The sequence below is a fragment of the Neovison vison genome, chromosome 6 (assembly GCF_020171115.1).
Source record: "Neovison vison isolate M4711 chromosome 6, ASM_NN_V1, whole genome shotgun sequence".
Taxonomy (NCBI): domain Eukaryota; kingdom Metazoa; phylum Chordata; class Mammalia; order Carnivora; family Mustelidae; genus Neogale; species Neogale vison.
In genome coordinates, this window is record NC_058096.1 from 94690621 (window position 1) to 94706606 (window position 15986).

The following is a 15986-nucleotide window of genomic DNA, read 5'->3' on the forward strand; positions in this document are numbered from 1 at the left end:
TCCTTAAAATGAATGGGGGCAAGGAATTGGAATGGTGGTTGGTGCTAAGGGTGTAGGGCAGGGGTGTGGCTGTGCCTAGGAGCAGGCACTGGAAATGGGGTCATTCAGGAGGCAGTGTAGAGGGGGTCCCTGACAGAGTCCGGGACCATGTTAGAAGAAAATGGTCAAAAGGAGATCAGATCACTTGCTGTTCTCTCAAGAGTCCACTAAAGAAGAACTTCTGTTCTCTTCATGGAAATGAAGTGAATTTAAAACGGTAGGATAGCACTGACTTTCTTCAAATTTTAATTTTAATAGTCAATTAGCTGTAGTTTTTAAAATATTTTTATTCTGAAAATGAATTTTCCACAGTAATGCACTTAGTTCCAAAAGAAATGAGCTCATTTATCTGGCTTTTCTACAAAGGACAATTGAAACATTTAAGGCAAGATTCACTTATTCTTCTCCATTTTAGAATGGAAAGAAAATATCAGACTTCAGATACTGGTTAAGGTCAACAAAATATGGGAAAGCTCCTTTTTCTTTTCTTTTTTTTCTTTTGGTAGTCTTCTGTGTAAAAGCTTTACATTGCTATGGATTTATAGTAAGACACTTTTGTTTCTGACTTTCTTTATAACCCATTTTTAAATTTAAAGGCACACAATAAAGCTTTACACATTTATTAAAATATACACATTTTGGTAAATTTAGAATTTTCCCTTAGTATCTTGGTAAATCAATATATCATCAACACCACAGAGTCATTTGAAAATAAAACACACTCCATAACATATCAGCATATTATTTCTTTCTTGATGATACACTATAACACCCCATTGTACAGTGCACCAATGGGAATTAAAAACCACAGAACGAACAAACTTTAACAAATACAGCAATTTCATACCAAAAACAAAAAATACAGCAGAGAAAGACACTAGAAATTACCATCTGCAAAAGCAAGTTGTACTTCTCAAGGACCCAACAAAAGGAAACAAGTCAGTAAAATTTACAAGCTGTATTTAGAACTTTGGATACGGATTAAACAGTGACGTTTCTTTTCCACAGTGAAGAAAACTAGAATGTTGAGTCCTGTCGTTAGATGGTGTGACTACATGGAGGAGGATAGTATCTGCTCTCTTAAAACCTGCAGCCCCTCTATCAGCCCAGACAGTTGAGGTATTTATGCGCTATTGTAGCATTAACATAGCATGTCTTTGCTTTGGGGAGTCCATGATTTCTGGTGTAGATTCTTGCTTCCAGGAGCATGAATGAGTGAGACCCGTGAACTGGCAATTGCCGATACCCACCAGGAGATGTGCAAGAAGAACTCACCTCATCTCACTCTCCGAAGGAACACAGTCCTTCAAAGTCTGTGCTTCAAGGGAAATTTACATGACCCACGTTCTCTTTAAAAGCCAAAGTCACCAGTGTCCTTGTTAGGAAAGCGTCATAGAAAGAAAGCATAGAGGGGGTCCCTGATGAAAAAAATCTAGGCTGCCTTGTTTCTTCATTCTCACACAAAGGCATTTTCTCTCCATATTGTACCAGAATGTACTAATAAGTTCTCGGAGGGTAAGGAATTACAGCTCCCTGCTTTCGGAAGGCTTCAAGCCCAAAGCTGATTTTGTGAACGTTCTCTGCGAATTTCGTAATTCCACGCATGTAGAATACTGTTTAATGGTTTCTAACACTATTTTAGTTGATATTGCAGAATTACGTTCACTTTTGGTGGGCTGCAAAACTTCCACTAATCCCTTTTGGGCTTTAAGTCCTAAAAGAAAAAAAGGACATTTTCTAAGAGAGATAATTTTGACAAAATGCAACTGCCTAGGTCTTTCAGAATGATGCGTGTATTAGTCAAGCCGAGCAAGAGGAGGAAAGCATTTTCGAAAGCGGTAGCTCCTGAGGAGAAAAAGGAATTACAATAGCTTCTCCTCCTGGAGTCTTAGAGAGAAAAATGGACACAGCACTAACAGTTATGTACAGGAAAGGGGCCTTTTTGCTCCCCATCACCACGGAACTGGGAAATACGAAGTCCACCCTTCAATGAACAACATCCGGGTTCCTGTAGTTTGGGATGTGGTTCCTGGCTTTGCCTGCTCTTTAATGACAAGCACTGGCTCTTTCACGGCCAGCCCATCCGTGGTTAGCAGCGGGTGCCTCTCTCTCTCTTAGGGACTCGAAAGGACCCTTGAAGACAAATGGGTCCTTGGTGTCAGTGAGATACAAGCATGCAAAAGAAACCGAGACTCTGAGAAAATGTTGGTTAGAAACACCTTCTTTGACTAGTCTTGTTCCACATGGCATAGAAATGGAGTGCTATCATGCACCCCTAAGTGTGTGTTTCCTTCGCTCCTCTGCTCCCCACCAGCATCAGAAATTAAGGCCATCTCTGGATTGTTTGCTAGCCTGAAAGCTTACATCCAAGAGCAGGCCATTCACTCTGCCTGGATTCAGTGAGTTGGTTCCAGCCCAGGATTGGGACATGCTCCCTGACTTCTGACTTCTCTGTTCTGAGATACAAACTTAGGTGAACCTGTAGCTGACCACCCATGAGCTTCCACGGTCATCTCAGTGCCTGGTAAAAGCAAGGGAGAGGGGACAAGCATTTCTCCTAGTCTTGTGGGCTGATTCTCATACTCCTGTAGCTTCTATTTATAATGCAGAGAAAAGGTATGCTCTTGTAAACTTCCAACAAATGTGATGTGAAGGAAGTCAAGTCTATCAGTCTTTTTCAGGAGAATAGGGGAAAGACATTTCTTTGGAGGAGCTTGTGTTTTGTTTCCCAGTAATTTCTGGGTTTGTATGTACAGAAATGTGTTGTTAATCTCAACAGCTTCCCTTCCCCCCATATATCTAACATCATGATCATGATGTAGACATTTGATTAGCCATTAGTGACTAAGCCCTAGAACTGGATTCTTCACTGAATTCTATCATCTGATTCCTTTCACCAGTTCAAAGTGGCCTTGTGCTCAAGTAAAATCTGGAGCTGAAATTTTACTTTTTAGTATAGTTAGCTAGAAAAAATAGGTAAGGTTGTTTAAAGTTACTGTTGAAAACTTTAAAATGGCTGGGAACAACTTTGGTATTGCCTGTCTACATGTTAAATGACTATGCTTTTCCTAGGTTAAGGATGAAATCAGACAGGATTCAAAAGAGGAATCAATCATACATTGCTAAAATTTGGATATTTTTTCCCCTTTAACATATTAAATCTATTCGAAGTGAGTGTGTGATCTGTTAGGTCCTTACACAAGTGGAGGAAGCCACTGCCCTGGGTTCCTAAAGCCCAGTCCTCCCTGATTCATACATTCATCATTTCCCTGGTGCCTCCCCACCCAAGGAGAGCCAGCCAGCTTAGTTCGTTGTTCAAGTCTGTCTGTGAATAAGCCATCGCCACCCTCTCAGCATTATTTCTTACTGTTCCATAGCTCAACCATGTGTATATCATAAGCTCCTTTCAAACTAGCTTCTTGCTTTCCCATGCAGGAGGTGCACAGTACACATTATTAGTCAGAGACCGCTGTCAGCCCATCTCTGCCTTACTCGTGCTGATTCTCCACTTGGCAAACCTTTCCCCCATTTCTATCTGGGGGAAAGGTTCTGCCCATTCCGCAGGGCTCCACGCAAGGACTACATTCGCTATCGTTTTTCCCAATGGAAGGAGGTCTTTTCTGTATTTGAACTCTTGTTGAACATTGTAACTCCCTCATCTTACATGTAACCTTCTCTATGGTTTTTATTGATATATATTATATGTCCTGGTTCCCCCATGTCTTAGACCATAGCACAGATAAGGACTCCACAAAACATTCTTGAATAGGTGATATTTCCTTTTCCTTTCATTTGTCCATTCAGCCTTCCATCTGATCATCAGGTACTTTACTGAACACCCACTCTATGCCAGGCACGGGGAGCTGGCAAAATCTAAGCCTGGAGCTTGTATGTGGGTTTCAATGATCTATGCTGTTCTCTGCCCTCATGGGGAAAGATTTGTTCTTATCATGCAGGAGTATTTTATCTTGTCCTTCCCAACAATTTCAGTGTTTTTCAAGTTGCTACCTCATTGGCAAATTTAGCAATGCATATCAAGATTTTGCATTTGTGCACTGAACATACACACTCTAGCCTCGTCTTATCCTTTCTATTTCTGTTTTTATTTACCCAAGCTCCTTGCTTATTTTTGCATTATATGTTTTTTAATAGCCACCTTGAAATCTTTCTGAAAGGAAGCAGGGTACCAATAAATTGAATACAATTACAAAAAAGTTCATAATTGGTTTCACATTACTAATTCACACAATGAAACCTTCCTGGAAAAGCTCCTGCAGGAGAGAAGAATTCAATAAAATGTAGGTCTTCCTTGGACCCATTTAAGAAGGCTAAGTTTCTACAGTAATTATAAGGTGATCTTACTTTTAACGTGATTCCACTAATGCGGTCTTGAGAAAATTGCTAGGAAACACTAATATAATCATTCTAGTAACTGACAGTATTTGAAACTGCATTGTGAAACCTGGGACCATTTCATAGAAGCTGGGAAACATGAACAAAAACATGTCAATTTACTTAAAAAAGTCTTTCTCTATCATACTAATTTTTTTTTTAAAAACTAAGATTGCTAGGGAGTTGACTTACTTTAGAGAAATAAAGAGACCAAGATTATAGAAAGGAGATACAATCTTGGAGAAATGTCTCCAGAACCAGAAGAGTTCATAGAGTCTTTGCAAAATCAATACCAACGGGGTTCACTCTGTATTCTCTCTCCTCATGCTACAGAAATTCCATACATCTGCCAGCAAACTATCGTGACCTTAATACTTAACACTCACTACTGAAAGGGAGCTCTTTCAGCCACGTTAAGATTTTGTTGTTTTACACCCATATTTCTTTTTGAACATTTTTAATGAATATAGCCCCCCCACCCCGCCATCTATCTGGATATTTCAGGCTTCACACATTGTATTTAGTTTAGGCAGACTTGTTGAGTCTCGAAACTAGTTCAAAACTTTGTATTCACAAAAAACTACTGATAATTCGTCCATAGTTCATCCCCAAGGGTGTGTTTCACAGACCAGGCACTGTATCTTTAGGGGTAAGTTTAGGGAAGAAAAAAACATGGTGTTGTCACGCGTTACATTGACAAAATGACCCCAGGAAACCAGAATTCTAAACAATTCATACAGAAGAATGGAAAAGAAGTTCTAGAAAATAGGCGTTACTTGAATTTACTGGCATTCGTTGGCCATAGGTGCAATATGCAATTTACTTAAAAGCATGTTTAAAAAAAAAAAAAAAAAACTAGGTTCAATTGACCTTCTATTTTATTCTATATTAAAGCCCAGGGCATCAGCCAGGAAGGCTTGTCAGGCTTGGTGGTTTTATCTGTGTTTGTCAGATGCCAGTGCTGCTCATTCCCTGCCCTGGGAGCCCCCAAGGGCAGAATATTACACTTTGTTCTATTCCCATTGCTTCGCACTTGATACAGTCTCAGTCACTGTTCACTGAGTGAAAAAATGGACTTCTGCCTCCTGTCTGTAATCCTAAGGTATGCCAAGATGGCACGAACCTCAACCTTTCAACAAAGAATAGACTTCACGTTAGTCGATGTAGTCTAGAAAACTTTTGGCATAGTACTAGATCTGAGAGGGAGGGCAAGAAATCTGCTATTTTGCGCCCCTTTCAGGAAACCCCCATAAAGACTGTAGCTTGATTGCCACCGCGCCTTCGTGTTGATGCGTGCAAGACTGCAGGCCGCCGTGGGAATCCCGGGGACCCAGGAGTAGAACTGATAAGCCGTGTGTTTTTTTCCTGCCACACATTCTCTCACCTAGGTTATTTAGAAGAAAATTCCTTTAAGAGCCCCTCTTAGGGCCTGATGCAGACCTTACCAGGTAGGCATTTTTCTGGGCTTCAGTGAACCTGCTCTGGGAAGAACAGACAAAATATATATCTAAAAGCAAGCTACTCGTATCTGAGAGTAAGGTTCAGAAGTGAAATGTGATCTCTTGGAATGCCATTACCTCACAAGCCGAGCTTCAACAGTTCTGTTTTCAGAGAAGCCCCCGCAGCTCATGCGGTGGCAAATCTCAACAAACTACGCAATTTATAATTTTGGAAATCTGAAATAGAATTTGCAATGTGATCTCAGCGGCTGGGTCACTTCTCCTTGTAAAGATTTTTATCCGATTAGAAAACAAACGGCCTACTTCTTCAAGGCATATTAATGCCATGAAATCATGCTCCGACTTTGCCCCCTTTCATTATATCAGCAGGAGCCAAGAGGCTGGTAAAAGAAAAGGTATGACAGAGAGTTAATTTCTGCCAGTGCCCTTCTGGCCTTCACCGCAAGAGATAGTTAGCTGATTTTTTATTTTATTTTTTTTTTCCTGGGCATTCAAGTAGTGCTTTGATGGTGCTTCTTACCACATTGTTGGATCTGCAAGGCTGCCTTAGGGTAGCTCTCAGACCTCTGGGGGAAACGGTCTCAGAGTCCCTAACCTTTGCTGGATCCTAAAGTGAGAGTTTGGAGATTGGGAGAACCTTGGTGAATAAAAAGAAGCCTGTGTCTTCTCCATGGATTCGTTTTTGTGAGATTTCAGACCAAACGTTTCTTGCTGAGAAAGTGCCCACGTCCACCTGCCCACACCCACACCCACACCTGCCTGCTTTGGCACATCTCCAGGAGGAGCTGCAGCCTCAGGGTGGCCCCCAAAATGAGCCCCTGCTTCTGGGGTCTCCATAAGAAGCAAAAAGCTTCAACCAGCAAAGCAAAGGCCTAGGAAACACTTGCCGCCATCAGCTCTGATGGTCACACCTAAGACAGAATTTCTTGCAGCCTCTGGTTTAGCTTCTTCTTCTTCTTCATTTTTTTTTTTTTTGTTTGTTTTTTGTTTTTTCTTTTTTAAACAAGGGGATCAATGATGAAACCCAGGTTAAACTCTTCGACAGAACTATCCGGAAGAGCAAAACTAGCAAATGACAGGCTATGACTGGGGACTGACTCTGGGGAAGGCTGGATTTTTGAAATGAGAGCCAAAAATGTTTTCATCCTCTAGCCCACGGTTTAAGTTACTGAAAAGGAATCACCACCGTTTCTACACGTTTCTTGTGTGTTTACTCCTACTCTGGAGAGTAATCTAACTCATCATTTGCAATCAGGGCCTCTGAGTTCTGTTTGTGTTTGCTTTTGCTCTTCGCTTTGCTACTTGTCCGGGTATTGGCCTTGGCATCTGACATCTGCTGGTAATAGAAGCCTTTGTCTTCAGCCGGCCCGCCCCAGTTCTCCTGGCTCTCGCCTTCTGTGGCGTAGGAGAAGCCCTCCTCCACCGAGAAGGGGTCGTCCACGTCGTAGCGCTGGTACGTGCTCTGGTGCAGGGCTTCTTCGCGCGCGCTGATTTCCAGGGTGCTGTTCCAGATGCCGTACCCGAAGTAAATGAGCATACCTGCAGGGAGGGAGAGGCACAGGCCTGTAAGCAGTTGCTCCGGGGATCCACGGGACCAGCGCGGGGGTGCTCAGTGGTGAAAGCGGAGTCCGCGGTGGATGTGTTATCTTTGGTCTACATCGTGTCTGGAAGAGACTCCAGCTAAGTGTCATTTAAAAACTGGGCTGTCTGGCGTGAAGCGACCCGTATTTACAGCTTCCCCTAAAAACGCCAGAGGGTCTCACGACCCTACTCCCACATTCCTATATGGCAGGTGTGACGGGAGCGCTAGCTGCCTCTTTAGACAGAATGTGGACTCTCTAGTCACCTCTGTCCCCACCTCCCTGTATCACTACACTCAAGCAGGTGCCAACTAGGAATTTGCATTTTCCGCCCCGACTTAAATATTTGTGAATCTCCCCAACCTTCTTGTAGCGTTTTATTACCCCGCGCCCCCGTTAGGGATGCCATCTTTCATCTCCCCACCCAGCAGTGCACCTATACTGCCCCATGGTTTACTTCGCCATTTTTCACTCACCAAAGGAGTATTGTATTACTGCCGTTCAGAGCTGTTCGCTCTCAAAGGGTCTGCTGCCTGCCACTGTTAGGGCCCTTGGAACGCTTATGGTGTGATTATCTGCCCAGCGTGCTTCTATTTTGAGACTCTGCGGAAAACTGGCACTTAATCTTTGTTGAAGGAATGAATGAGTGAGAACTTCTGATGGGCATGAAATTTCCAGTACAACCTCCTTAGCTGATGTCATTCCAAGCCAAGGGAAGAAACTTGTTTTCCTAGGCAATATGGAACATTAATTAGGGCTAATGTTTCATTTCTATTATAATTTTTCTGTGATTAAGTATAAAAATAGTTTGAGGGGCCCTTGGGTGGGGCAGTCCCTTAAGCATCCAGCTCTTGGTTTTCACTTGGATGGTGATCTCAGGGTCCACTCAGCTCGGAGTCTGCTTGGGATTCTCTCTGCTTCTCCCTCTGCCCCCCTGCTCATGCTCTCTTTGTTTCTCTCTAAATAAATAAATAAATAAATAAAATTTAAAAATTGTTCAACAACCCCCATTTTCTATCTTGAAAAGCTCAGGGAGGCTCAGAGTTTAAAATAGCTGAGAATCATAGCCTTGGGGGGTCATAGGGCATGATGATTAAGAGCGTGAGCCCTGGGTTCAAATCCTGCCTCCATCACTATTAGCCATGTAACCCCGGACCAGTTACTTAGCTTCTTTGTGCCTCATTTTCTCTTCATGATAGTCACTGCACCTATGACATGGGGTTGCCATGAGGATGAAATGGGTAAGCAGTGGCTTTCAACTCTGACTTCAGCTGGAGGGCCACCTGGGGAGTTTTTGAACCACCCTTACACCTAAGCTCCACCCCTAGAGATTCTAATTTAATGGGTCTGCAGTGTGATCGAAGCATAGGTATGGTTATTTTTTTTTCCCCCTCTTCATTATATCTTTTATTTTTTAAATTAACATATAATGTATTATTTGCCCCAGGGGTACAGGTCTGTGAATCATCAGTCTTACACAGTTCACAGCACTCACCATAGCACAGACCCTCCCCAACGTCCATCACCCAGCCACCCTATCCCTACCCCCTGACCCCTCAGCAGCCCTCAGTTTGTTTCCTGGGATTAGGAGTCTCTTATAGTTTGTTTCCCTCCGGATCCCATCTTGTTTCACTTTTTCCCTCCCTAACCCCCATCACCCACTCCCCAAATTCCTCGTATCAGAGAGATCATATCAGAGAGACATAATTGTCTTTCTCTGATTGACTTATTTCGCTTAGCATGTGTATGTTTTAAAGCTTCACAGGTGAGTCCAATGGGCAGCCAATACTGGGACTCCTTCAGACCAGGAACATAAAGCTCCTGAGACCTGTACTCTGTTGTCCACACTGGCCAACAGAGACTTGGCCACTGGATGCCACTCAGTTACACAACTCCCTTCCAAACCCCAGAATCCTTCTTCTGAGTGGCACTCATCCCTTTGACTTTGCTAACCCTGCAGGCATCTGCACAGCTGTTTGCTCAGAACCACAAGGTCACGTTATGTTCTGTTTCCCTCTTTGGTGCCTGAGAAATCCTGCTCCTTTTGAATTTGAAGTGGGTCTTTTTCAACTTGGATTTCTCCCTTTCTGTTTCAAATGACTTTCTCCTTACCCCCTGCCCCATTCCCCAGTGAAATCAACTTTCTAGGAGCCAAAGTAAGCAGAGATTTATAGTCCTAATTGGTAATAAATCCTAGAGTTAATCATTTGCAGATGTAGCTACTCTCAAATAGCGACTTCATTTTTCTGAACACGGATCTTGACTCTTTCTTGTGTGTGTGTGTCGGGGGGGGGGGAGTAGCCATGGGGGATAGTTATTACCCTTGTGTAGGACAAGGCATCAAGTTAAGGTCCCTTCTAAAAGGGAAAGTATGTTCCTGGTTGGAGAATGCCTCTGTTGGAAGCATGTCTGAGACCTGAGAATAAATATCAGGAGACCAGGTGGGATCAACAGGCACACAGCTCTTTTTGCCCGTTTTTGCTATCTTTCCCCGTAGGCATTGAGGTAGGGGTCGAATCCTGCCTCCGATTCCTGCTTTGTCTCTATTATATCAATTCTTTCCATCTGATCCCCTTCTCAGACCCTATTTATAAGTGAGTTATTTCCCTATTGAACTTAATACCCTTTCTTTTCTTTTGCCTTTGCCTCTAAGCTCTCTGCTCTGCCATCACACAGGTCATCATTCCAGATGGTCTGACATCTATTCTGACAGATCTTCCCCTGCCCCCACAGGTGTGGTGGTGTCAGGTAGACTGATTTACGGAAATTCTCTAAGAGCCTCATAGAATCCTAGATATTTAGAGCTGGACAGAGTCTCTAGATCTGTTCGAGTACCTTCATTTTACAAAAAAAGAAGCAGGCTGAGGGCTGAAGCAGCATTCGCATGGAGAGAGAGGAGTCTTGTAAACCCGGTCCTTCACACCTTCGCTCCGCAGGCCGGCCTACAGACTGTGCTTATCACAGTATGCACTGAGTAAGGGGTTATGGCTATATTCCTTCTTTGTTCTTTGGGAATGACGGTGTCCAGAGGAACATGTGTGCTCCTGAATGCACTGACTATGATTACTTTGAAAAAGCAACCCATGGAAATCTGTCATGTAAGTATTTATGGGCCTTTTAATGTTTGCTCTGAGCCTCCTATAATTTCAAAGGTGTTATTTTGTCTTTAAAAATATATTTCGGGGGGCGCCTGGGTGGCTCAGTGGGTTAAGCCGCTGCCTTCGGCTCAGGTCATGATCTCAGGGTCCTGGGATCGAGTCCCGCATCGGGCTCTCTGCTCAGCAGGGAGCCTGCTTCCTCCTCTCTCTCTCTGCCTGCCTCTCTGCCTGCTTGTGATCTCTCTCTGTCAAATAAAAATAAATAAAATCTTAAAAAAAATATATATATATATATATATTTCGGGGTGCCCAGGGTGGGGCGCAGTTGGCTGAGCATCTGACTCTTTGGTTTCTGCTCAGGTGATGATCTCAGGGTTGGGGGGGTGGATGGAGCTAGCCTGGCGTCAGGCTCTGTGCTTAGTGGGGAGCCTGCCCCAGACTCTCTCTCCCTCTGCCTCTCTCCACCATGCTCTCTTTCTCTCGATCTCAAGTAAATAAAAAAAAAAAAAAAAAAAAAAAAAAAAAAATATATATATATATATATATATATATATATATATATTTAAAACACGAGTGGTCTGAACCAAGAAGTGACTGTGTGCATGCAGCCTGGTGGAAGCCACACAGCCAACGGTCAGCCCGGGCAAAGGACTGGCATTCTGCCTGACGCTTCTTGTTGGCCTTTGAGTAAGTTCAAGGAAAATGGTGTAAGGCACCAAGGATTGGAGGAAAGGAAAAAATGGAGGGACACAAAACAGCAGAGGGGATCAAGTGAGGGAGGGAGGGTGGAAGGGAGGTAGAGAGAGCGAGGAGACAAGCATGGACGACCATCTGTCACACATAAACAAAGGCTTTGTGTCGCAGGAGTAAACAGAGCTGCTAAAAGCCTCCTGTGTAGCAGCAGGGTGTTTTGTTTCTGCTCCTTTTTTTTTTTCCTTTCTTCAGTTGGCTTAGAAAACTAAGCATGAGGTAGTTTCTGAAAAATCTGTGGGGATTCTGGGAATTCTGAATCATCTAAACCGAACTTCACACAACACTTCTGGGTGCTGAGGTCCTCATGATGCGTGATTTATGTTGTATCTTTCTCCCAAGGAGTTCAAAACATTATATGTGTTATCTTGTTTAGATTCCTCCCAGCCTGTTTGGGAATGTGCATGTGAGTGTGAGAGTGTGTGAGTGTGGGGGTGGGGGGCAGGGAGTGGGGAGGTTAGGATTACATACGTCTCAGAAACAGGAAATGGGGGTATAGGACAAAGTAAGATTTTCCACTGCAACACGGATGGTGTTGGGACTGTGAGTTCTTAGGGGCTCCCCGGGTCCCCATCCAAGGTGTATCTCACCTCCCAGGGCTGGCCAGGGGGGATAGACTGATTGAAAACAATTTTGCTTGGCTTTTTAGTTTGAAGAATTCCAAACGTGTACCAAAGTGGAAAGAGTAGTATAAAGAAGCCCAAATACTCATCACTTGCTTCCTCCAGACACCCACCCCCCTGAGTCCTTGTTTTTAGATCATTTGGAAACAAATCCTTTCCATCCTATGCTTCATCTGTAAATAATTAAGTACATATCTTAAAAATAGACTTAAAAACTTAGTATCATTATCACATCTAAACACTGATAATAATTCCTTAGTATCTTCTGATATCCAGAATTATTGAAATTTCCCTGAATTATTAAGCACGTGGGGAAAAATTCTAATTCTTCACTTTAAGAGACTATAGATTCACTCCAATGACACTATTACTGCCTCATATAGTTTTCGGGCACTGTTATTTGTCACTGGGACAGGCATCATGTTCTTTCATAAACTCTTACAGATGGCAAAGTTTTACTTTTCAGAGAGGATTTGCTTTCCGCATAAGCAGAAGTCATTTGGAACCATGCCTCAAGAATGCGAAGGCTAATTGATATTTGCATATTTAATCCTGCTGTTCCTTAAAAACTCAGCTCCATTGCTTTGTAGTTATACATCCTTTAGCTCTAATACGCAAAAGGCATGTGTGGTGTTAAAAATCAGAAGGGAATTAGCTTTTGTGTTGCAGGGGGTCTTGCAGACCCTCTGGCTGGGCTGGAGTTATTTTTTTGAGTTGTTGAGTTAGGGAGAGCAGAGACGTAGGGCACCCACTAGTTAGCAGTAGGCACAGAAGGGTTTCAGTATTTGAAAAACAGACATGGTTGTTCTCTAGGCACACGGGCCGAATGCCAGGCCTTCTCCGAGGTAATGGCAATGAGTCTAGTGAAAGGCTGTTTGCAGTGAAGGAAAATATCTGAAAGGAGGCCTTGGCTTTTCTTCCAGACAGATATTCTCTGATGGAGAATGTGCCCAAGAGAGACTCAGGCTAGACAAGATGAAGAATCATGCCTTTGGCAATTTAATGGGCTTTCTTTATGTGGTAGAACACTCTGTGATCATAAAACCCTTTGTAGAAAAGTCCTTCCTCATTGATCATCCCAGAGAGGTTAAGACCTGTTTAATAAATCAGTGACTGAAATGGTGCTGGAACTTCTATCTCCTGAGTCGAAACTGATGGCTCTTCCCAACCCACCCAGGCACCGCCAGGAAGGGTTAGAAATGCCAGGTTTGCTTTCAAATGCTGGGATCCCTGAGCATGGGGGGTGGGTGGGGGTGAGGTGGGGGGGTGGGCAACACACCCATTTACTCTGCTTGTGTGGATCCACCTGGGCAAATTAAGTAAGTGACCCCAAACCTACAAGTGAGAGGTAGGAGGAGGGGGGAGGGGGGAGGTATCTCTGGGGATCAAGGTGGTCAAGGCGGAACACCTTGAACAAAAGCTCAGCTCTGCACAGAGCCCGGGGGGACCTGGAGATGGACAGTAACAGCAGATTTCTGGCCCCACTGGCCTGAACTCTGGCTAAGGAGCCACTGCCTGATCTCCAGAGTCCCCTGGGAGCTTCCTGTCCTCTGTACACAGTCACAGGCTCGGCGGCCAGAGGAGGAGGGCCACCCGACCTCGGCCTCAGGCTGGGTGGAGCGGCCTCTTCCTGGGGCTCACTTTCCAGCAGGAAGCCCTGCCCGCTGCAGATAACTGAGGCACTTTGTTATGCGCAGAGCGTTTTTTATTTTTACTACCCCGGGATCAGCTTTCCAAAACAGACATTTGCCAGTGCGGAAAGGAAGACGGGATGGTAATGAGAAGGTGTCCTCTCCACCCGCTGCAATCCCTACCAACTCCCATTTCGCTGGTTAGTTTTTAAAATACTGCCACAAGCCCTGCTGATTAGAATAACAATAAGGTTTGTTTAGTTTGGTGTGGCCAGGAGGAGCAGGCTCGGATTGAATGGGGGTTTGGGGGGTGCTGGAGATTCTCTCCCTGGCTCTGCCACAGATCAAATATAAAGTCACATGACTTTATGCCTCAGTCTCCCATCCGCAAAATGGAACTGGGGACCCTTTTTTTTTTTTTTTTCTTTTTTAGGGGCTAGAATGGCCAGGAGACAGAATACAAGCTTGTAAAGGAATATTTTTAAAAACCCAGTAATCCAAGCCAGCAATTCCGCTTCTAACTCCACAGAAACCCCACGTGTCCACCAAACATCATGTACAAGAATGTTCACAGCAGCTCCATTTGTAAGAGCCCCAGACTGGAAGCCAGCTAAATGTCCATGAGCATGAGAACAGTGTGTTATTCTCACGGGGGAAGGCTTGCCGGGCAAGGAGAACCAACAACTTAACCACAAGCAACAGCGTGGATGAATCTTACAAATACGATGTTGAGGGAAAGGTGCCTAGGGCTCACTGTGTCATGGCTCTGTGTCCCAGGCACGCTGCACACACCTGCCCCAGGACCTTTGTCTCTGCCAAGGCCCCCTCTCCCTTCATTCCTTCGTCTCAGAGGAGAGCCATCCCTGCAACTGCCGCTGGGCATAGAGCCATGGGATGCCCAGGCCCCCTCCTCCGTGCGCAGCCCCGTCCAGCAGGCAGCCTGGACTGCAGCGGGATCCCCTCCACACTCCCAGTTGCGCTGGCTATGTTACCGTCCTCATCCCGGCCTTCATGATTTTTTTTCCCCCTTTGAGCATCATTTATTTGGTGAAGTTGCCAATTGTTTTCTCCTCTGCCTACAGGGAGAGTTTCAAGCCTATTTATGGGACATATCCTCGGGAGTTGATTTGTCTTGATGCCCTCTGCCCCCAGTTCACAGCCCCCTTCCTTCCTCCTCTTCCCTTCTTGACAACCGCTGCTTTGAGTCCATTTCCAAAAGGATTTTCAAATGATAGCAAAGGTAAAGACCATAGGTATGTCCTCTCTTTGGAAATTATGTCTTAGTACAGGATTTATGAGGTTCATTGCCAAATCACTGTCTGTTCTCTAAATCTATAGACAGGAATTTGCTTTCTCAGAGGGGCCGAAAAAATGCAGGCAAGAACTTGGCAGCCCTTGGGGTGAGGGGGCCCATGAGCTGGTCTACCAGATGGCTACTTTCTAACAAAGTCCCACAGGGAACCGTAGGGCTGGAAAGTGCCACGGAGTAGTGTCATCATTGGTCACTGCTAGCTTCAGACTCCCTGAGACTCTGCCCAACCCCTTGAGGTGTTCTTTTACAAACACATCAGCAGAGGAAAGGAAAACTCAGGCTCCTCTGTGCTCATTTTGTTGGGATTATCAAACATTTGCTATTTGTGTTATTCCTCTTGTCTGAAGGAAAAGAAACAAGTGCTGAGTAATCTTGTTGGGACTTGTGCCTTATTTTACTCTATGAGTCGTGCTCATCTGAAGGTCAAAAGCTTAGCAAAACATTGTTAGAAAAATGTTGTAATTAAGATTCATTTAGAGAAGCCTGGTTTAAAAAAAAAAAATGTGCCCAAGAAGATTATCAAGTTATGACTCAGCTCAACCATGTAAATCTTTTTAAAAAAGTAGCTGCTGTTTCATAAGAAGTTCCATTTAAAAATATCTCTTCTGTTCTCCCCAGGAAAGTTATACTATGAATAGAGAAATTAGGAAGAAAAATCTGACATTTTAGAGACTCAGAAGTTTAGAGGTGGAATCTTTGTTCTATGAGAGCACTGAAAATTTTATAAGCCAATATGGGGTTGTGGGATAGATATATTTTATATGGGCAAAAATTTGTTTTTGGAAAACAGGGAGTTTTTGTAATTAAATTATCTACCCTGCTTACTAATTATCTTCTTATTTTTCTCTCTAGGTCAGTGGTTCTCACATTTGAGCATACATCAGAATACTCTGTAGGGTTTGTTAAAACCTAAATTGCTCTCAAGATTCTGACTTGGTAGGTCTGGGGTGGAGTTCAAAATCTCATTTCTAACTAGTTCCCAGGTAATACTGATGCTGTTGGTCGGGGACCCAACTCTGAGAAGCACTGTTCTAGATCATTTTAAACCTGACTCCTCATGATTACCTGGCGAGCCTTAAAAAATGCCCAGTACTTGAGACA

The 15986-nt window shown here is 43.9% G+C and overlaps 1 protein-coding gene across 1 annotated transcript in view; it reads right to left on the bottom strand.

Annotated features, from left to right (window-relative positions):
• Positions 1 to 643: 643 nt before the first annotated feature.
• The window catches only part of SLC7A14 (solute carrier family 7 member 14), a 116682-nt gene continuing 101339 nt past the window's right edge, over positions 644 to 15986 (bottom strand). Inside the window, exon 8 of the mRNA XM_044251777.1 lies at positions 644 to 7430. Within this exon, the coding sequence (XP_044107712.1) occupies positions 7108 to 7430 (323 nt within the window). The 3' untranslated portion in view covers positions 644 to 7107. The remainder of the gene's footprint in view (positions 7431 to 15986) is intronic.